The following is a 23,098-nucleotide window of genomic DNA, read 5'->3' on the forward strand; positions in this document are numbered from 1 at the left end:
TACTTAGAAATGGCTTTTCAAACAAATACATGCTATCCTGTCAGCTTGCCAAGTGAACTCATTTTTATAATATTCCCACTTGACTAGTAGAAAGTTGTGACTACTATAAAATTGAACAAGTACACAAAGCTGATTGTACGCGCACCAGTCAGCCTATAGCAACAACATCTTTTTAGGTTAGGATTGAAACAGCAACCCTCAGAGTGAAGATGCTGTACCCTGTTATCATTTCACAGCATTGCCCAGTCTCCTGGCCTAATCAGAACCTATCCTGTATCTATATTGCATCTATGGCTATGTACTGAATGAAGAAAACAAGCTTCCCTTCCATGGGTCTCTGAATTTTGGCATCATGACCCAAAATACTGTTGCTTACACAGCTCAAAATTGCTAGCTGATGCCTGTAAATAGAATATTTTGAATTGGATGTCAAGCTATTTTTCATGTAATAAAGTGAAGATCATAGGATATTAAACTTTTTGGATACAGTGAACACACTGTTGTTCTTATGTTCCCTTTCATAAGCCGATCTTTTCTTCATTAAGTGGACAAATCCAGAGAGTAAGATTTACAATTACTGCAGTAAGACTAAAACCCAAATTTGGTGGTAGCTGGAATTCCACCATCTATCACCATCTTTCTTTTCAAAACAAGAAGGATACTAGAAAAGTTTTCTTCACCATTTAAGGAACAGTCTGTCTTATTCCAGTGTTGCCGCAGTCAATTATATATCTCTAATGTATTTTCCTTTCCTTACTAATATCACCCCCTTCTTGTTATTGCAGGGGTGACATCGGAGGACCTGATGAAATTAATTGTAAGAAAACTGCATTGTGCGTGGTATGTGTGTTTTAAGGGTATCTCCACTGGTGTGTGAAGACTTGGATACATATTGCAAATATACAAGTTAGACCAGTGATTTTCAAACTGCTGTACTCAGGTCCTGGGGGGCCAAGGAATATTTGCAAAAAATCCATGAGAAATAAGTGAGAAAAACAAGCCTATTAGCAGTAAGCTTAGTTTTGCACTCCGCTTCCAAAGGAAACAGTGTAAACTGTTTCAAAACTCCTAAGCAAAAGAGAAAACAGTCAAAATTCCAGAGCAAGTCTCTTTAATTGTTTTGACCTCAAAGTTTTCTTGATAGGAGGAAATGATGTCAACTGTTAGGAAGTTGTTTTTTTTTCCCCATATAACCCAAATGCACTGAGAAGGTGCTAAGGAAGGTCAAACATGAGGAATCTTCCATTAATTTTAACTAAAATATCTCTTGGGATGCTTTAAAACTTCCTTCTGTTTTGCAAGCTGACATCTTAAGGAATCACCGAACATGTTGTCTGTTGGCTAAAGGGTCTGATCCAGAAAAGCGCTAAGCATGCCCAGCTCCCTCTGAAGTGAATGTGAGTTGGCACCTATGTCAGGAGAAGCCAATGGGAGGTGACACTTCTCAGCATCTCAGGATCAGGCTGAGACACTGGTAAAGCAGTAGTGCACGCCTGTCAGCAGGACAGACGTGTCAAGCTCAACAGAGGAAAGCTGCGAAAGCAGACATGTTTTCATAAGGAACATAGTGAAAATATACACTGTCGCACAACAATGCCAAGTGTTGTTATTTACTTTTACACTCTGACATTCACTAGAGCCCTGCGGTGAATTTATCCTCAGGTCCATGTTGCCCGGTGCTAGCTGGGAGCAGATTCTCCCAGGCTCGCTCACCTGCTCAGCTGTAGCATGGTAGTGGACTTTGGGATTGGTGCTGAAAGCCGGTCGATACTTGTACATGGCAGGTGTAGGAGGGCTGATAAGTTTGGGCGAAAGGCCACCTTCTGTAAAAGAAAAAAAACAACTTTCTATTAAAATGTGTGGACAGAAAGCTATCATCCCTAATTGCTTGCTATCCATGGTCCTCTGCAAACAGATCTGTTCTGGAAAGAATAAAATTTGCAGTACTTTTGCGCAGAATTCCACCAAAATCAATGGGGCCCCTGTGGAAATAACAGTACATTACTGGCAGATCAGCAATCTAAAGAGAATAAGAAACAAGGTATAATATATTAAGTGGGGTGACATATTTTGGTGAGTAGTAATTTTGTCATAATTTGAAATACTAGATATTTGGGTTCAATACAACTGTTAGCATTGTCTGAAAAAAAGATTTTTAGTAGTATCAAAGCTTTAATTTCACATTTTCATAAATGAAATAATTCAGTTTGTAATGCCTAAGCATTTCATGCTGATATTTCTGATTCTTTAGTTCAAAATTATATTTTTCATTTTAAAATTGATTAAAAATTTAAGAAGGGGTTTAAAAACTCTGCAAAACTGATATGAAATATCCAACCTAGGCTTGAATGAACCACTTCAAGCTGACTTTTCTCTCCCTTTCCTGCTGTTTATTCCCCTAGCTCAGAACTCCGATAAATAGAAAAAAACCCTTCACCCAGATCCCATTACTGTTTTGAAAGAATACCGGAAGCCTTTTAAAGAGGCTGAAATATTTTCGTATCAATAAAAATAAAACACTGATGATGCAACTATACCTTCACTGGTCCCCAGCTGCCCTTTTAGCTCAGAGTACTTGCTTGGATCTCCTTTGGGTGGGAGAGGTGGTTGCACATCCATACTTTTATCCTCCAGACCTTCCAGGCTAATTTTAGACTGAAAACGACCAAAGAATCAATCATTACCCGCAACTTGGTTAAATAACAGCACATGTCAGAGTGCTGCATGTACCACAGAACAAGAGCTACCTATACCTATAATGACAAACATGATTTAGCATCCACTGCAGACAAGGACTGCCATGTGTAAAATTAGCATTGACATAACAAGCCAGTATAATTTTAAATGCACTATCCTAGTCTACTTGGCATGCTAAATAACATTATCATCATGCTAGTTAACATGTGGTAGAAGACAATGGTGTTTTCTAGCATTTTTCAGCAACTTTCCAAGCAGCTCTCAGCAAGTAACTATCCAAAGAGTGTAAGAAGTAACTATCCACAAAAATCTTGCAAGGTGGCTTCTTTTGAATCCACTGCTTTTTATATGACTAAACAAATCCTTCTCCCTATTTCATGCCAGGAGAAACTGAAAAAAGAAGAGGAGAGAAGAGAGCTCAGCTTCTGAGCCAATATTCCTTTCACTGGACCACAAGTCTTCCTGCAGTCTGGAAGCTCAAAACCTTCTTTGAAGTAGAACAGCTAACCTGGTGGTACAAGGGTTCCTGCACAGTGTTATGTTTGTTAAAATTAATTTGAACACCAAGAGGTGGCAACTCTTGGGACAGAAAGTAACTATTGCAAAGAACAGCCACCTCTTCCAAAAGATGCCCAGAGGCATTCTATTATAGAGCTGCAAAAAGGGCTTTTACTGGATCAAGAGCTGCTGTTACTGAACCTGGTTACTTTCAGAGGATGAAGTATACGACAAAGACTCAACCTCTATCATGTTCTCCAAAAAATGCATCATCTCAAAGAGATTTTCAATGACAAAATCATTCCTAGGCTTGATAATGCTCAATCCATGCTCTTCAAAAGCAGCGCTTGAAGGCTGCTTTACCTTGCTCCGGTTGAGGTTGGCTTGGATCCCGTTGTCACTGATCTTCACTGTGATCTGTCGCTCAGATAAATCAGGTCTGAGGAAAGGAGGCTTCACACTCACAGCTTGCTTTTTCTTGGGCTCAACTATGTACCTGATAAATTGTTCAACAGTCATCATTAAAATAAACAATAACCTGAGAACAAGGCATAGAGACAAGAAAATCATTCTGCTTCCAGGGTATGATTTAAGAATGTGTCAGAATCTAGGTAAGCAAACTCCGTTTATTTCAATGGATGTAATAATTAAAAAGCAATAAAAAGATCAATTTTTTTTTAATGAGCAAAAAGGAAAGGATGCATTAAAAAACCCAAGTAATTTTTGAAGCACTGATGGACGAGAGTACAGTTCACATGAAGAGAGAAAGAGAGGCCTACCACCAATGGAAGCGATTTACTAGATCTTACCTAGTTAACATGAAACAGCTTCCCTGCCGTGGAAGATGGTGACTGGGGGAATAAGACCCAGCACATGGGGAGTTAACATGGAGAAGATGTTGTGCTGTCAGTTCTAGCTTACCACACGGTGACTTGTTTCTGTAGCGTGTTTAGAGTGTTCAAATACATGGAGGCAAAAGAAACAGACAGGTCTATAGGAAGCAACAAATCTAAAGGGAAATGGCTGGCTTTAGATATCTGATTTCTTTCCAGTGGACTAGAATTCTGTAAAGGCAATTGGGCAGTGCCTGTACAATACATAAATATCAACACACACACAAGCTTTCTTTGTTTTATCTAGTGAATAGAACATTCTAGTAGTGATGGCTCAGTGACTTTCAATATACAGGACAATTTGAACAGGTCTTCACAAAACACAAACATTCTGCTTGCTGAAAGTCTGAGAATAGCCATGATGATAGTACTCACACCCCTCTCTTAACAGGAGTGTCTCCCAACTTCTAATATCTGCCTCTCTTAAAGTATCTTGACCTGATTTTCACACTTTGGGAAGTTTGAGAAGCAGCTATTCCAGTGTCTTCACCTTTACAAACGTAACAGTCTTTTAGGGCTTACTTGTTGCATAGCGAAGGGAAAAAAAAAAAAAAGGGCAGATAATAGTGTCAGGGTCTGGAATTGCTCAACACCCTGAAAAGGCTCAGATAAGTCGTCTTGTAGTACAATTATTAACATGTTTGCAGGCTGGACAGCTCAGCACCTAGGATATTTATGCTCCATCTGATCTATTGCATCAAAATCCTGATTTCAAAATGTGAAACAATAAATCAATTTCCCAAAAAATAGAAAGCCATAAATAAAATCCCAAGTTCCATGATGCAGACCTCATTGAAAATCTGTTTTATGATAATGAAAGTGCCAGTGAGATTGAAAACCACAGCAGCCTTGAATTAGATTTAAGTCTTAAGGAGAAAGGCTGATTTTAGATTCCTTCCCTTTCTCCAGCAGACTAGAATACCTGGACATTGACTGTACGATGAAAAAAGTCGTGTTGGGAATATGATAACATACGGAAACTTACCTTGTTACTGAAATCCACTGGATAAATAAGTTGGTGAAGACAAGGATATCAGCTCCTGATATAATTTAACATGCTCATTCCAAATAAAAATTTCTGGGATGACGGTTATGAATTACATGAAGAAAGCAACTGCTTGGACAGGCAACAGTGAAGTAGCTATCACAGAGCTCTGCCTTCAGGAGTGTTTTGCTTTACTTCCCTGTTATTTCGTCAATGCTCTCTCACTTGTGAACCCAACCAAACACATTTTCTTCCTCTGTCCCAACAACTACTCCACCCCTCTCGTTCCCAGTTGAGAGCATTTCTCTTACCTGGGAGCCAAGGGGCTGCAGAGCACATGTTCCACATTTCCGCAGCATCCTCGGGTAAAAGGATTCACTCCCCCACGGAATTTACCTGTCACCTGGAAACATATTCAGGACAGTGCTCAAACCTCTGGTTATATAAAAGTCATCATCCAACCCTCAGAAAGCCAAGAACAAGTATGCCTTGCTCTGACCCTACTGTCCTTCCCAAACAGATCGTTTTTCTTTGAATGCTGCACTTCCTCTCTCCTGCTCTAAAACACCACCTCCTTCAGCTACTTCTAGCTAGGAGGCACACCAACTAAAGATCCCTTCCCAAAAGGGCAGTGAGCTCAATGTGACTGGGTTTCAAAGTGGCCAGGTTCACCTCCCCATGCTGCTCCTGCATTAGATTCATGCCTGCTGTCAGCCAGACATCCTGTTTTGGTCCCTTTCATTCCCCTGTCACTTCCACTCCTCTGCCTTGGCAAGTCCCCTCCAAACAAACAGGAATGTCAATTCAACATTCGTAATGTTGGATGAGAGCAATGTTTCCTCTCTATCAGCATCCCATCCCTAGCGGCAATCAGTACAAACCACTGCCTTATGCAGGAGGGTGCCAGGAACTCCCTGGTGATCATGATGTTTGCTTGGAAATGAGCTAGTTTAATAAAAGCCAAGCCTCATTAGACTGGCGGGATCCATTCAAAGCTTCATAAGCATTATAAAGGGTTTGTACGCTACAGGCAGATACTTGAAAGTAACCATATGGGGATAAATACCAATAAAGCCAGAGAGATTAATAGTGGTTGCTATGAAAAGCATTAGTGTTGCTGTTTGCAAGTAATGCATTTTAATCAACTCATAGTTCTGATCTAGCAACAAGTTTACAGAGTACCAGAAATACTTTAATTACTTGTACATAAAATAACGACGATTAAACGATTTTGCAATATATTATGCTGACCTCTTTGATATAACATAGAACTCTTTAAAAGGCCAAGAGAGAAATGCTGGAAGTTCTGAGTGTTGGAAGAGTAACCTGATGACTAAAACATGGGCCTGGGACATTTGGCACATCTGCATTCAATCCTGGGCTTAAGCTGACTTGTGCCAGATGCTGGCAAAGCACTTCATATCTCTGTGCTCATTTTCTCAAACACAATATGAAAATAAAATTTCTCTAACTCACAGATTACATTACTAATTATATCAATTTGGTTTCTAAAGTAGTTTGAAATCCACTGATAGAAAGCAGTCTCAGAAGGAAGGATATTTATTTGATCTATTCAGAAACTAAAAATACCAGGATATGAGCAGATGTTGGGTTATGGGTTATTTTGATTCCATAAAAGACTTTCAGAGGCATTCAGAAAGCTCACAAACATCTAAACTCAGCCACTATGCACTCCTAAATCACAATCTGCCTACTATGACTGCTCAAAACCTACAAACTCTGGAATGAACAAATACCAAAAATTTACAGTAAAACACCAAAAATGTCTGTACCACTGGCCTATAAAATGTACTGGAAAAAGAGAAAAGAGGACAAGTGTGGCTGAGCATATTGTAACTGGAAAGCTGACAGCAGATAACTAACAATGTGAGAAAAAAGAATCAATACTGAGACTGCAGGAGAAAAGTGAATGTTTTAAAACAGTGGCAAAGCCAGGAGCAGATCTCATACCCATCACTCCTGGTCTGGTACTCTAATTACTTAGATATGCTTCCTTTGAAAGGGACCTGAAGGCTGGGAACATCCATCCTCCAGTTACAGATAGGCAGTACATATGACTAAACAGAAATTAAGACCAGATTATATTTAATCTTCAGAAAATGGCATGGGAAGATCAATTAATCTCAAGTGGTTTGGTAGCTTAGGAAATCAAACCAAGCTAGGATGCATTTTCCAATAGTTATTTCAATCAAGTTAAATGCAAAATTCTCAACCTGTTAGTGTAGCCACGAACACAAGAAGTTAAATTTTTTTTAATTTAAATTTTTCCTTCCTCCCCAGCCTAAAATTTTCATGGACAGTTTTCATCACTGCACAAAGACAAGCCTAAGACAGACCATGATTTGGGCTATGAGACCAAAATGCCCTGGGTTTCATGCTACTATTTTTAGCACTATCAAACCTAATACTTGGCCAAAATAAATTTTAAAATTAAGAGCATCTGATTCCAAGCAGGACAGAGAAAAGCATTTAAAGAACTACAGCTATGGTAAGCCTGCTTTGTTCAAAGTCCATGTTAGGCAACAATTCAGGATGATTTCAGATTCTTTGCTTATGTAAACCTCCCACACTATTCTGGATAAAAGTTTTTATTGTCTCTTGTGGGATAGGAGACAACCTCATCCCAGTTTACGAAGGCCTGGCCTCAGAGAGATGTCTTCAACTCTTACAGTCTGCACAGCAGCCATACAAGCTACACAAGCATGAAGCCATCAGCCTGCAGGGCAGCCAGAACAGCACACTGCTCAGCATGAGCTAGAGAGCACCCATAGATGCAAGAGCAGTAAAAATGCATTTGAAAAAAGAAAGTGAAAAAGAAGTGTGATGTGGAAAAAAAAGTGAAAAAAACCCAGATGCACGAGGGGCGCTTTGGAGCTGGAGCTGTGAAAGGGTAAAGCACTGGAGTGCACACAATTAATTAGCCTGGGAAGAAAGCTGAAAATGCTGTGTGCAGCTGACTGGCACGCTGTGTGACCCAGTGTCAAGCTTTCTAACTGAGCTACCCCTTACGAATGGCAGGGGCATGCTATCGATCTAGATCTCCATCACCCGTATCATGCTATTGATATACACATGCATATAGGTCTGGATTGCTCACATAGGGGCTGTGGATTATATACATTTGAGTAACTGCAAGGGAACTAAAGTTTTACAGGCTTTTTGGCACAAGATGTCATGTTGGCACTTGATTTCAAGAAGCAAAACAAGTTAGGTCCAGTAGCCTCTCTGTGCGCGTGTGCACATACACATGAGAACAAGAGAGAGACAAAGAGAGCGAGACAAAGAGCTAGCTCAGACATTATTATGTGCAGTGTGGGTTAGCTGAGAGAGTTCAAAATATCAGGAGACAGGGCAAAAGCATGATTTAATCTTTTCCTTTCTTTCATTCAATCTCATGGTTTGTTCAGTCTGACTCATAAAGTTTGAACTTCTGGGGTTGACAGTACTCACCACATAAAACCTATTTCAAGGCCATGAGTAGATTTTAAATGGTAAATAAGCCTGGGATGATCCTTCATGGTTAGAAGGGGGAAATCTTTGCTTGTGGTGCATTCAAGCAAGAAATCTGAAAATAAAAAACTAGGCAATCTTCCTAGATCTTCACAACAGCTCCAGTAAGAGTGTTACTGCTAAGATTTGGATCATTTTTTGCTTTACTCAAGTTACCTTGCTGACTTTCCTTCCCAACTCAACATCTAGCCACAAACACATAGAAAGGATTGCTTCTTACCTGTTCATTTGTGGTGCGGCCTCGGGCCACTAGAACAATATGGAAGCCAGTGAGACCAATGACTGGAATAAAGAATAACCCAGCCACGCACATGACAGCCATTCTGTATCCAGGAGTTAAAGAAACTGGGATGAGTCAAACGAAAAAGAGGCTATGAAGGAGAGGGAGAGGAAAAGGAGAAAAAAAAATATTGGAAATAGGGAGGGTGTCCCTCACCTTTAATTAAGTCTAACTAAATTTTACCTCAAAGTTAAGTCCATCTGCTCCTAGCCTGGGTCCTTACCCTTGAGATGGTTAAAAAATAATGTGAACTCATTGATTCTGGCTCTAACCATCTTGTAAAGACCGTTCTGCACTAATCTATCAATAGGGGTAGCACCCCTCAGAGCCAGCAGTTTGTGTCTTACACTAGCATGCAGGGGGACTGCTTCCAGGGCAAACTCTGCTTTAAAATACAGTAACAGAGTTTTAAATACAGTAAATAGTACCCAGCACTTTAGAGTCACACCCAATTGGAAGCAAAATTCGGGGAGGCAGCATATCCTTCTGCTGGGTTGTCATGGCAAAGACTGAGATAGGCAAAAGGTCAGCTATAGTTTTGGGGGTAACTGATGGTTACACAGGTAAGATGGGTACAGAGGAAAACCTGCACTAAGCATTTACAGGGGAAAAGCAATGGAGGATCAGGAGAGGAGTAGATCTCCACCAGTTCCAGGAAGACAAAACTTCAGATTCATTCTTTCACATTTTCCTCAAGGCCACCTTGAGTCTTGAAAGACCAAAAAGAAGGATACGTAATGGTAGTATGAGCTGCTCCCAGCTTTTCCATATGGTTTAGTACGAAGATGAGCCCAAAGGTGAATACTCCAACCATGTGCGTACTTAAGGACAGCAAGAAGAGAAAAAAATAGCGGTAGTTCCTCCGTCCTATGCAATTGTTGACCCATGGGCAGTGATGGTCAAAATCCTTGTAAAGAAAGGGAGAGATAGGGAACAATATCCAAACGGTGAAAAGAAATACATTGTCTTAAAGATAAATCTGAACTATCATCATGTAAAATTACATCAGGCTAGTTCTGCAGCTTTACAACATGCTAGACTCTCTTTATAAGGCTCTTTTTAGGACCAAGAGGTTTCTGTATCTATGAATAGAGACGTACTTGAGTGTTTATAGGGTTCAGAAGAGAGGATATAAAAGAATAAAAAGACAGGCTATTTATCTGCTAGCAGCCGAAGCACTGATTTTTTATCACCCTTAGCATGAGGAGTCAATTATAATGAAGTAGTTATAACCTAGAAAGTTTTGAAGATGCAATACTGCTGCAGAATTCTCTGCCCCACATTTCTGTATTTATACGTAGCTGAATGAATCCACTTTAACCAATGGACATCATGAAAGATACTTTTTTACCAAGCAGGTCCCCAAAGAAAAGCAACAGCTGGATAAGACACAGGCAAAGTTCTGCACAAGTTCATTAACAGCTATGAATGCAAACCTAACTATTTGTCTCAGTCCAAAGTTCAAAGTCCCTCATAAAGTCAGATCCCTTTTAACAGTAGATTTAATAATGAGGGCAAGCCACAGACACCTTTCAAGTGCCTTTACACAGTTTTATAAGCATGTAAATCCACTGTCTTCAATGGGGTTATTTTTGACGTTAAAACAAGATCTGGTGCAAGAAACAAACCCTTCTTATTTCTGTGTTCTTCAGAACACATATTACACACTGATTACATCAACAAATGAATTGTTTATTCTTTGTTTTGTGATAATGTTATTTTTAAACATTCCTCAACGATGACAAAGGGGTTTTTGTATTTTTAAGTTTTGCACAATGTATTTACCAAAAATTTACAAAATACAAGAAAATGGATTAGAGCTTTCTCAAAGCACATTAGAAAATGACAGGGGCAATTTAATAAAGATCATTTCAGGCTATACCTGAAATGCTGTCATAGCATATGTCTATCATGCTAATCTGGTTGTATGCAGCCCAAAATATCTATGGATTATGAAACTGTATAAGTACCTACTACAAACACTTCAGTAAAGAAAACAAAAATCTCACTACTTCTGTCACAGATTCATTTTTGGGTCCCTCTGGTCACAGCAGGCTTTAGGTTTTAACTTATTTTACTTCTACAAATGTTGTTGGCTTTTGTTGTTTGTTAATTTTTATCAAATTAGCTCAAAAGTTTTATATTTGGGAAAAGAATTTTTATTGCATATTCTAGACTGAAAGTGAAAAGATGTGAATTACAACCCTGAAAGGGTTCCACGCGGAAAAGCCAGTAGAGTCGCTTCTATCACTGCCTCCAAGCTCTTCTAAAATGGGGTGAGTGGGAAATAAGCATCACAAGAATCAATAAAGCATGCCATTTAAGACCATGATTTATTGATTCAGAAGTCATTAATGCTTTTTGCCTATATTCCTCCACAGCGGTCATAATTTAATTATACAAGCAGAGCTTCTGACTTGCCCACCATAATTGGAAGGAACATTCAACTGATCTGACCATCAATAAAACTTCTGGAGAGCTAGGCAGAGTCACTTTGCATTCTGCTATTTTATTTAGGTTACTTTTGGATTCTCTCCCATTTTCATTTCTGCTGCAGAACTGACTCCCATGGAGGCCTTATGGCAGCATGAAATTGCAAGTGTTTATATCAGTGAGTTTTGAGCAATCTTTTTCTGAGAAAACTTCATTTGTTGAAAATGAATTTTCATGTTGAGTCACTGGGGAGGGCAGAAGAAAGAAATTCCATGGGACAACTGAGAATTTACCATCATCTAAACAATCCTCAGGATCTAGAATTAGTGAAAACATTTATGTTTTAAAACTAGGAATATATGACTCAGGTTTTCTACAAAAAATCCAGCTCTATTCAACAATTCACAGCAGTCTAAAGAAATTGTGTGACACAACTTATGAATAGCTGTAGCTATTCCCTTCTAGCCAGGGACGTTGGCAGCTCCTTACTCTCCATCTTCTCAAATCCCACATCCTTCTAAGGCCTTCCACTACAGGACAGCCTTGTCCTATTTATTAATGGTTACTAGGCACAGCACTGCTTCCAGATAATTATAACTTAGATATATATTGCCCTGAAGGAGAAAATGACTGACACAAGATAAACCCAGGCAGCCTTTCTCTCACACGTAACTGTGTTGCTTTCTTTGGGACTATTCCCTTGCTTATGGCAAAGAGGATTAGGACAAAGATGGTGTATACAGCATTCCAGCTGACTCTGGTATTTTTTCCCTTTCTGATTAGTTATTCCTTTCATTTTAAGGGCACAGCTGAATATATTTTAAACATATTAAAGATTTCATCTTTCTATTGGAAAAAATAGACCTTGCAGCAGAACTGATCCTTAAGAAGTGGAATTTTTAGCTCAGCAATAAAAAATCCCCCCTGGCAATACACTGCTGTGCATACAGCACTCTATACTTACAAGTCTGGGAGACGTTTATAGCCCAAAAGCACATCTTACTGTTTGGGGGTTATTTTTTAAAAATCCTGTGTGCCTCACCAAGACCCTAAGGCTATCAAGAAACATGAAAGTCCCATAATTCAGAGCGACCAACATTAGAAACATGAACGAGTTCATGCTCTGAGCTGGGGTGTTGAAACAAACATGGGGTCCTTCCATTGACTGGAGAACCACTCGATGAATTCTGAGTTTGGTTTTCCTAAAGCTCACACACCGTTGTAGCTCCTCTACTTGTCCACTAATGCAGGCATCAGTTGGTTCCAAATTAAATGACGAGCCCTAAGCTCACACATGACAAGGTACAATGGTTCACCCTGAATTTCCTGCTCTCCTGAACTCTGCCCCTGCATTAACTCTTCCATTCACCCCTTTTTTACATTCACGATCCCTTAGCTACTTCAAGGAAGACATAGCCAGCATTATAAATTTTTATTCTAATTATCACTGGCAACAAAGCTGACATCAAACATTATTGCATATGTAACATACATCATAACTGAGAGATATGTTTCAAATGGTACTAATTAGTAGGAGGCCATCAACAAGGTGCTCAGTTGCCAACTGAGGTTAAACCATGACAAGCTGGGAACTTCTAAGAACTGAAATATTGGGGGAAGCACCCAGCTGCATGTTTCCAGTAGTATGTGCAACCCCATCACTGAGACAAAGCCACCAGATCATGTAATCAACAGAACTGTTTTACCTCAACACAGTTGTCACAGACACTGCAGTGAGAGCAGCGTGGAGGACGGTAGAAGTGGCAAGTGGCACACCATTTCATCCGTACTTGGATTCCTTTAATCTCCACATTCTTGTAGAGTGGAGCTCGGAAGTCGTCGTCTTTATCTTCATCTTCATCTGCTGCTCAATGCAAAACTAAAAGTTAGTGGAAATAACAGAGGGTAAAGCTAAAAGTGGTACATGTGGCACTCAGTTGCTGACTGAGATTAAACCACAACAAAGAGCTAATCCAGTCAGTGCCTTGGGTACAGGGGCACTGCACGTGCTCTTGGGCTTGTCAGAGAAATAACAGAGTGGTGAAGTGATGGGCTGTCAGAACAGGTTGTCTGGGCTGCAGAACTCTTCAGTGATCAAGGTTCATTTTAGCACCTCCCATAGGAGCGCTGTGCAGCCTTACTCACCAGCTCCTGGACAAAGAGAGGTGTTTGAGTCTTATTTTAGCCAGCATTTACAACCCGAATGAGTAAGATGAGCTGCAGACTAGAGTCAAAGAGGGGATGGAAATCACCCAAGCCCTTGTTGTGAGAAGTTCTGCTGCATGCATTTGGGATTAATTCAATGCCACCAGCACATAAGGTGAAAGAAATTACATTGACAAATATTAGAAGGTGGTTGTGCTAGCTTAAACCACAAAAATCAACTCAGATGACCCTAAGTGATGACGATTTGTTCAGCACTCTACTGTCAGCCCACAATCACCCCAAAGACCTGTTGCTCCAGGGAGTCTGATGCCACAGTGAGATATACCATTCTGAAGCAATTTGTGTGCCCATGAAAAGTCCTTGCATCAATGCTTACTTCTTTAAAGCATATCCTGTGCTCACCTCTTCATAGCATAGCCAGAACGCTCTTGCTTTAGTAATGGTACATAACTGGGAAGATCTCACCTCTCTCAAAGGCAGCATGGTCTACTGATCTGAGCACTGTACTGGGAGTCAGGAAGTCCTGTATTCTAATTTTCTCACTCTGTGGCCTTGAGCTAGTCACTTAGCCTCTCTTTGCCATTAGTAAGATGAGGATGACAATATCGCAGTCATCTTATTAGAGACAATGCAGAGGGCGGATGGTTTATCATCTCAGCTAAGCGCTGTTTAAGAAAAGAGGTCATTTAAAAATAAATGCACAAAATAAAAGCCAGTCTATAATAGACAAATATATATTGGAAAGAAAAGGAAAAAAAGAGAATGACGCTCATGAAAGTTAATCTTTTATTCTAGATTCCTGTGATCTTTATTTGTTTCCTTTTGACAGAGAAAATCTAAGAAGTTCACATCTATTTAACACCTGGTTAAGCATTATAGTGCAGCTGGCATTGGTTGACTGGCTCCAAATTAGGTGGAATTTGATAATATTGTCCCAGCGGGGCATCGATCACTGTCATTTAGTTCTATATTAAATCTTCTCTAGATGCGTTATCATGATCCAATTTCCATTGACTTCAGAGGGAGTTTCTCCCTTCACTTAGATAGCTTGGGATTTGACTCAGCTACAGTATTTACCTTGCAAGAGTATTCTCTGCATTAACGTTTGTGTGTGGAAGCAGAGTGCTGTACTGGCACCATTCTCTATAATTTTCCTTCATAACTGGTCAGTGGGGCTCTTAGTGAGAGCTAGGCTCTAAATCCCTTAGGTACTTCTATAAATACAATCTGTAGGTTCTTTAATACTATTATAAACTAGCCCATGCTGTATAATACATATGGGCATATGAAAACAAAACACTAGAACAGTCAAACCATTTAAGCTCTTGTAAAAAAACTGACTATGCAGACAAAAAGTCTGTACATTGTATATACCTACATGCCTATAAACACATTAGTCTTGCAGAACTGACACACGCTTGAAGAGTTTGTATAAAATAGATTCACATAAAAAATACTGGAAGCCAGTTAGTAGTTGGCATCTATAGCAACAAACATTGCCAGTCTCAACCCAGACTGTAAATCAGATTTGTCAGGGTAGCCCCAATTTCAGTGACTTAATACTTCCTTTCCTTCTCATTCATACATTTTGGTGTATTACTGGCAACTCACTCGCACAGAGCCAATACTGATTCATACCAGAAACATTCAGAGAGCCAACAAATTAAAAATTTATTCAAAAATGAGTAACGGATCTGGGAGTTTGATTCAGGCCCTCTTCAACAATACAAGAGTGAGCTGGGTTTACTTTCCCCCATAGCCCAAGTTCTATCTGCCAGAGAACCTGTAAGCTCATATGATATAGCTAGAAATGTGTTTATTTCCAGCTTTCAGTGATCTGAGCAGAAGAATACATTGGCAGAGGAATGTCTCTTACTACACAGATTCTCATACTCTGATTCACTGACACAGGGCAGCCAAGTCTCTTGTTTTTATAACATATCTTATGATTTTTGGTGGCTTCCTTAAAGGAATAATGTGATTTCATTAGAATCTCAGCTTTTGTATTGCTTATTTGTTGTTTTGGTTTTGAAGTAAATTTGTAACTATCAGAAACGTGCTAAGAAGCTTGAAAACCAAGAAGACTAAACCTAATTTCAATAACAGAAAGTAAATAGATCTATTGTATATGCATTTTAAATCACTCCTAGAATTTTTGAACTCCCTGCACTGGCAGCTCTGTGGGCGGTGTGGGGTGGTGATAGTTTTTCACACGCACACTTGTGATCTGAAATAACATCTGCTCCTCTTTCCTCCCAGCGCTGGTATTTATAGTCTTTCCCATCTTTTCTTTTCCTTATCAGTTTGCTTCCTTCACACATCTAAGCTCCTACTCCATCACTTTCTTCCAGGATGACTTCCATCCCTTTTCTCATCCTTTCCCCACTCCCCTTGCTCCCAGCCTCTTCCAGATCAAGCACATGCACAGCATAGAGATATAAGGCCGAAGCCACAAATGAAGAGAGAGAGACAGAAGAAAGGCGAGCTGTAGGAAACTCCTCCTCTTCCTGCTTTGCTCCTGGCTCCCTTGTGTTAAGGGAGACGGGAAGGGAGGGAATGTGATGAGAAAGTTTCAAAATTTCTATTTGATCTCCCTGTCTGTTTCTCCTTTAAATGCAAAGTCCAAAATAAAGATTTTTTTTTTTTCAAAAGAAAGTTAGAGAAGTGCAAAGGAAAGTATGAATTTACAATACACTCAATACTGATCACTCATAGGGCATGGTGAGCGCCCAGCTGCAGGCTCTGGTCTGAGGGAACTATGTTGCACAAAGATACTAGATTCCCAGACTGAGATTTTCAAAACTGAACAACTTTATTCCAGCTCTCCTCCTACCGAAGGCAAAGAGTATGGATACTTTCGATAACCTCACACCCAAAGCATGTTTAACCACTGCTATCTCTGCTGAGATGGAGGAACTAAAAAGTCCAGGAAACTCGTTAAAAGCTCTAAGTGCTTAAGCTCTTTTGAAAATCTCACTAGCACCTATTTGTACCTTTAAGCACCTAAACACTGCATCACTTAATCTTGCACAATGACTGAATCTTGCCTTTGCCTTAGTTTGCCTTTACACACAATAATTTCCTTAACTGGAGTGCTGCAACACTTAATCAGGGGTTCAAAAGCTTCAGCTGAAAGGAATGGCAGACAGATGATCATCATTAGACCCTGCTACCTGGAGAAACCTGGCACTTGCTATTCAGGGAAGCCAGCAAGACAGGTACTTTGTTCTTGTCAGGTAGCGATTCAAAACATACTGAATTCAGTGAATAGAGGTGAGAAAGCACAGCTTGCAGAGAGCACAGATCCATTGGTTTAGCAAGACTGCCTAGAGCAGTCTCTGCTGCAAACTGCATGTGAATAATTATTGGAAGACAGATAAAATGAGGTGATAATTCTCTCATTAGGATGTGTTAAAAGAGATAGCTGCATTGTGGTTCCCATTACAAAAGCTGAGCGATCTTTAATCAGCTGTGAATCAGTACTAATTTAAGCAGGCATATATTTCTAAATGTATACATTTTTAGACACTCTAAGGCAAGCCTTAATCATTATCTTTTTTAGCGTTCAATGTTTTTGCATTTGTTTTAAGGCTTTTTGGAAGGTCTGCTTTGATGAAGCTGTTTCAGAAAGTTTAGCCTCTCCCCTCCACCGTGCTCTGCTACCCATTTTGAAGACAGTGACTTAAATCCAATGTGCCGGCATGACACAGGGGGTGGCAATCCAATCACATCAGTCAGGAGAGCTACTCAAGGAGAACCATTCTACGCAACCGTGTGCCCTCAACTGCCAGTCTAAGTGCAAGGACAACTGACACATCCTAGGTCAGAATAGAGATGGAGGGTATCCAGCATTTCACTACCATCCCACCTCTACTGCCAGCTGAGTATAATAAATAAATAAATAAATAAATAAAGTCTACAAGAAAGAATACCAGAAAAAAGGGGATTAGTGAGCAAACAGTGTATTTGGATACCTGACACCTCCTTTGGCTTGGGTTTTCAAATCCCCCCCCCGAACAGTCCCATTCTCTGTTACCTCGTGGGAAAACTCCAGGGTCCATGAAAGTTGCCATGCTGAAGTTTGCCAGTACAAACAAGAACACGAGCCCATTGTATACTGGGATGGCTGGGGAGATGGCTTTTGTCAACCAGGGGCACCTGTGGAGAAGAAAAGTTACAGGTAAGGGCTCTTTCGGCTGTAACACGTAGTTTCTTCCCATTCACCATCATCACATAGAGAAGTAGCCTCATCCCCTCCCCACCAGCCATGCAGCAAGGCTGAATTTGCAATTTAACAACAGAAATTTCCATAGAGCCAGTTTCAGTGATCTAAAGTACACTGCAGACACCCTTTGTAAAGCTGCTTTGTTCCATAGCACAGAAAGCACCAATTGTTCACATAGCTCATAGGGCTTTGCAACCCTATTGCCTTATTTGCAACCTGGCATTTTGCTTCTCTGTGTAAAACCTTCATCCCATTGTTGCATTTCTGTTTACCTTCTATATAGCCTTGTTGCAGTTGGTGTTGCTTTCAATTTTCACTGGTGTAAAGCAGAATAGGATTCTTAAACCACTGATCTCCACAGCAGGTACAAAGAGAAGCACACTCACTTCTCACTATGCTTCCCTGAGTGGCTTTCAACTCCAAATAATACTCAGAACGAACACTACAGAACCTCTCCTTGGGCGAAAGTTTAGTCAGACCGAGCATGGGCTCTGCAGGTGTCAGCAGAATGTAAGAATGCAGTATTGAAAAGAAAGTGGATGGCATCTGCCACGTGAGCACTTTTCAGAAACACCGGAAAGGCTTGCTGCCTGCCTGGTGAACGTAACTGAGAGGAACTGAAGATAAAGGGTAAAGGAGAAAAAGTAGGAGACTTTGGAAAGAGGATGAAGAAATGCCTGTTAGTTACAGGAAAATTGTTCTAGTTGCAAAGGAACACTTCCCACCAGCAGAGGAGGGCAGGACCAAGGCAGAAAACAGCCTGTCTCACAGGCAACTTTACCCAATAAAAAGCAGTGTTTATTCACTCAGTCGTTTACAACCTCTTTAAAGCTTATCGCTAAACACTAGACCCATTCTACTTCTCTGTTCTGCATAAAGAGGTTTGGTGTTATAGGGTTGCTGAGGGGAAAAATCTGATCACCCTCCTGAATCTTGCAAATATAAATAAGGAAAAACGTGGGACAAAAAATCTCTTTGAAAAAAGTAAGACCCCTGACTGAGTGGCTCCTTAGATAGCCACCTGCCTTGACAGCCAGGGACTCCTCCAAAACTGCTGAGCAGACTGCCATTCAGCAGCAATACCTTGCCACCATTAGCATAAATCATACATCAGTCCACGTATTCTGGATTGTATTTTGCCTGAATTACATCTATGGTTGAATCTGATTGTCTGCCAGGCTGAAGCCTGCAGAGAGAAAGAAAAAACAACAACAAACAACCAGCCTTCTCTGAAATCTAATTTGCGCTGGTTTTGCTACCAATATGCTGTTTTGAACAGCTGAGAATGGTGTTATTGACCTTGAAGAGACACTGTTAAACACGCTCTTGTGGCCAGCATTAGAAGGGCACCACGTTTTCTCCTCCCATTTCTTTGTGAGCAGGCAGGAAGAGATTGTTTTGCACTCCTCTCCTCTTCACAGCCAAGCTTTTAACATTGCACTGCTGCAAACTGCTTTTAAAAGGACCTTTCCTTGTGTGTGCTTCAATCAGCCTGGCCTGGAGCAAGTAAAAGATTGACAAATCCTTCCTAGGGTGAATGAACTGTAAAGCTGAGAGCAAGGTATGTCTGTGGCTGGGGCCAAACCTCCAGGCCGAGTAGGGGAGAAGGAAAAAATAAATCTTCTCACTTGACTAAGGATGCTTTGCCACAGAGGGGGAGCAGAAGCATGGGGTTTCTCCTAGGACTGGTCTTAAGCAGGGGAAGGCCCAGGAAATTAACACTTATTAAGAGAATAGGAAAGGGCTGAGAGCTCAGTGGAGGAGAGCTGAATTTCTCTGTGTTTCTCTTGCATTCGGGATCTCATCCAGGTGGTTGTGAAGCTTGGGTAAAGGAGCAGGTCTTGTAGAAGAGAAAGCTGATGGAGATGAACTAGCTCAGACAGACCCAGCTGAAGACAGCTTAACTCCACGAGGTACCCTAAGACCCTTAACGTTCCCCAAGAGGTGGAATTTCAACGTGCAGTGACGTCATACTGACTTGCTGCCATGCTCAGTTTTCCTCAAAGCAGCTGCCGATGACTGAAAACCAAGGCGAGGCAGAAGTTTCTCGCTTGCCATGAAATGTGCCCCAGTGACCTTGCCAAGCAAACTGCAGGCCTGTCACTAACAACAGTTTCTGTCAGATTCTTTGGAGGAAAGCAAAAGAAATCCTGAAATAAGCAGTTATAGAGTGAATTCTACCCAAGGAAGGGTTCTTCCCTCTAAATTATAGTAAAATTAGATTCGGCAATGGGCATGACTGACTTCATTTCTTCGCATGAAGTAATTGCCTACACAGAGAAAGATTACTAAGTTACCCATTGCTTGTCAAGCATGGAGGAGAGATTTCCTTGGCAGTAAAGTCAAGTAAGTTGGCAAATCAAGGGACAGGAAACTCTTTCTTACAGATAACTAGTTACTCAGAACAAGATTATAATGAGAGAGACTGTCTCAGATGATTAATATAAGCATTTGTTAATGTTCTCATTTGTGATTTACTTTGTCATGTTCCCAACAAATACATCAAAACACTAGGAAAAGCTTTAGCCATAAGCTAAACTAAACAGCTCATTCAATGGGTAAATAGTGTATCTGAAAATACTTCACGGAAGTTGAAATAAAGGATAGAGTGAGTCATTGTACATATTAGCCAGAAGGTCTGTTCACAATCCTTCTATTTTTCCTTCCCAGAATCTTTATGCAGCATCACAGATTACATAAAATTAGATGGGCCAAAGGGGTCTCATTTGTAAACTAGACTGACCGATAAAAACAGATGTGGAGATCAAGTCCTGGCTCCTAACTGTAAAAAGGTCTGAAAAAGAAAATAAAATTGCTACTAGGATGCCCAAAAAATGATGCATCCTCGCTGTCCCTCTCCCCTAATCCACACATAATTTTAGACAAAGTCTGGTAGGTTGTTTTATCACTAATCCATCACGCAAAAGTCTGGCTTCTGACCTTCTGCATGCTCTGCCTAGAGAAGGAAGCTGCAGAAATGTTTGAGCAGGACCTGTAGTGTGTTTCTTTTTACTTTGTGCATATCCTCTCTCCAGGAGATCGGCTTCCAGCAGCAGTAATGCTAATCTGTGGGACAAATCTAGCTGAACTTTTCAGTTGCTTTTTCTAACAGAAGCTGTTATGAATCCAGATAAACAACACATGGATTCAAAGCTTTCTTTGGTTGGTGAACCCAAAATTTCAAAAGGCTACAGTCTTTGTGTCTTCAACTCATCTCACAGTGGAATTATATAGCATGAAGGTTACCACTAATTTTATAGGACCACATAAATTTAGTAGAGCCAAGAGCAGTGTACAGTCCCCTAATGGAGCAGCACCACCAGATTTTTCTGAGAGAAACACTAAACCCCAAGATTTCTGATGTGCACTGACATCTAGGAGAAAAAACACCAAGTCCTAACCCAGAGCTTTTCTATTACAGCTTAATTATTGTCAAAGAAAGCTGCACCCTTTGTGTTTGCAGGAGCACCTGCAGAATCACGGTCATTGCAGAAGTCAAAGGCAATATCCTTGGACCACCAAAAAGTTAAGTGATGGAACACAGCACCAGATGTGCTATGACTTGCTTTTTGCATACGCAGCTAGACATGCTTCACCTGGCATATCTACAGCTCAGGTGACTCTCTGTTCCCCATGGCCATTATTCCTCACTGCATAATCAACGTTCAAGTTCAAGGTAGATGTGAAAATAAGTGTATGATGGGTGCTCTATTCCAAGTTAGTTTGGATCCCTCACTTGAACCAGGAGACCTGAAGGATAATATTGCTACTGTTGCGGGTACCAGCCATGCTACATGAAGAACTGCGCAGGAGAGAAACCTTCAATGCTTTTGTTTACTGTAGAAATTAAGAGCCAGCACATGCCACCATGGCATACTAGGGATAATTATGGATCTCAAATTCTTCTGAACGAAGCACACAATTACATGGACAGCATTTTCCTCATAATTATACTTCTGCAACATAGAGTGATTCTGCTTATAACTCAGAGGAGAGTAATTCAGGGTGACAGATTTAATCTCATTTATTCTATTTGTTCTTGAAACCCTATCCTAATAAAATGGAAAGTTAAAAAGATTAACAAATGGGATCACACAACTTGCTAAGTGTCAGACAGACTTATGCATCATTAGCCGCCTTCCTCTGCTAAATTAAACAACAAATAATCCTTTCTGCTTTTTTGCTTGGTGCTTTGTAGCAACAAGACGTGTTTGTGTCTTATAATTATAGTTCACCTACAATTAAGTAATTGAATAGGACGTTTTTCTTGAATCCTGCTCTAAATTAAGATTTGGTGTTTTTTATTAAAACCTTACACACGCCGAGAGAGGCAGCAGGCCACAGAGGATGGAGCCTGGGATTTGAAGAACCGGGTTTTAGTCTTGGCTCTGACAGTGACTTGCAGAGTGACTGAAAGCCATCTGCTTCTCCCCTCTGACCCAGTCAGGCCTTTTGCAAACGAGACATGAACTACTGACAGACCATCTTCCCCACTGCAGGACAGAGAAGGGATCACCTTTGATTCTGCAAATCTCAAAGCATCTCTGTTAGGGGCAGGCTGGTGGCCCTGGTGTTTGCTTCCCTGGACCCCAGCACCGGGCACCCACCATGCTCTCCTGAACTGGGCAGGGGTGAGGCACACTGCTCCTGCTGACGGGCTGTTGTGTGAGGATGTGTCTGTGATTTACCTAGTAAACAAGGCCACTGGTTCATTTTACACTCTGCTTGGAGCACAACAAGCACATGTGCACACAGGCTCCCTTGGGGTGCTGGGCGCCTGGAGGCCAGAGACGAGGAGCAGAACATGGAGCAGGAGGCTACAACCCTTCTCTTTCTAACAGAAAGACAGTGAAATCTGCTTGTGTAGTGCACAGAGAAGACGTGGGAACCTCAAGAGTACGCACAGGCACCCAAACTTTGGATACTTACCCACACCTAATAAGAAGACCCCAGGGATTGTCTGTTTGGCTGCTCAGCTGCACCTAATATTTGATCTGAGATTACATGCATCCTTCTCCTCAGTCTCAAACAGTTGGCTGATATGCAACAAAACAATTTATTTCTGTACAAATCACAAGGCTTGGGTTTATAACACAGAAAAGAAAGCATCGCTTAACTTGAATCAACTTCTTCCAGCATTAGAGTGGTAAAACACTAATATGAAATAGCTGATTCAGTGCATGCAAGTAGAAGCAGCTCAGTGAAGTAGTGACTAATTAGATAAGAGGGATCAACAAGCAAACATAATTTGACTAAGCGCTGGTACTAATTTCACTGAAAACTTTCAAACTGTGTCCATAAGTCTGTAGCAGCCTGTCCTGGTTTGATTCCTCTCCAAGAGTTTCTAGACAAACCCTGACTGTTAAGAACACGTACCAATTTGTGTACTG

At 40.7% G+C, this 23,098-nt stretch overlaps 1 protein-coding gene across 2 annotated transcripts in view; it reads right to left on the minus strand.

The window, feature by feature from the left end:
• ZDHHC8 (zinc finger, DHHC-type containing 8) overlaps positions 1–17,703 on the minus strand; it is a 23,978-nt gene extending 6,275 nt beyond the window's left edge. The window contains exons 1-9 of one of the 2 annotated variants that reach the window (XM_009318454.1): positions 17,520–17,635; positions 13,024–13,181; positions 9,619–9,791; positions 8,825–8,927; positions 5,385–5,476; positions 4,005–4,046; positions 3,559–3,691; positions 2,538–2,655; positions 1,714–1,823 (exon numbers count right to left, since the gene is read on the minus strand). In XM_009318454.1, coding sequence (XP_009316729.1) covers positions 1,714–1,823; positions 2,538–2,655; positions 3,559–3,691; positions 4,005–4,046; positions 5,385–5,476; positions 8,825–8,927; positions 9,619–9,791; positions 13,024–13,181; positions 17,520–17,556 — 966 coding nt within the window. In that variant the 5' untranslated portion in view covers positions 17,557–17,635. Of the gene's footprint in view, positions 1–1,713; positions 1,824–2,537; positions 2,656–3,558; positions 3,692–4,004; positions 4,047–5,384; positions 5,477–8,824; positions 8,928–9,618; positions 9,792–13,023; positions 13,182–17,519 lie in introns of both variants that reach the window. The other variant, XM_009318445.1, reaches the window with a different exon arrangement.
• Between the last annotated feature and the right edge of the window lie 5,395 nt (positions 17,704–23,098).

Source organism: Pygoscelis adeliae, unplaced genomic scaffold, assembly GCF_000699105.1.
Source record: "Pygoscelis adeliae isolate BGI_AS28 unplaced genomic scaffold, ASM69910v1 Scaffold410, whole genome shotgun sequence".
NCBI lineage: Eukaryota > Metazoa > Chordata > Aves > Sphenisciformes > Spheniscidae > Pygoscelis > Pygoscelis adeliae.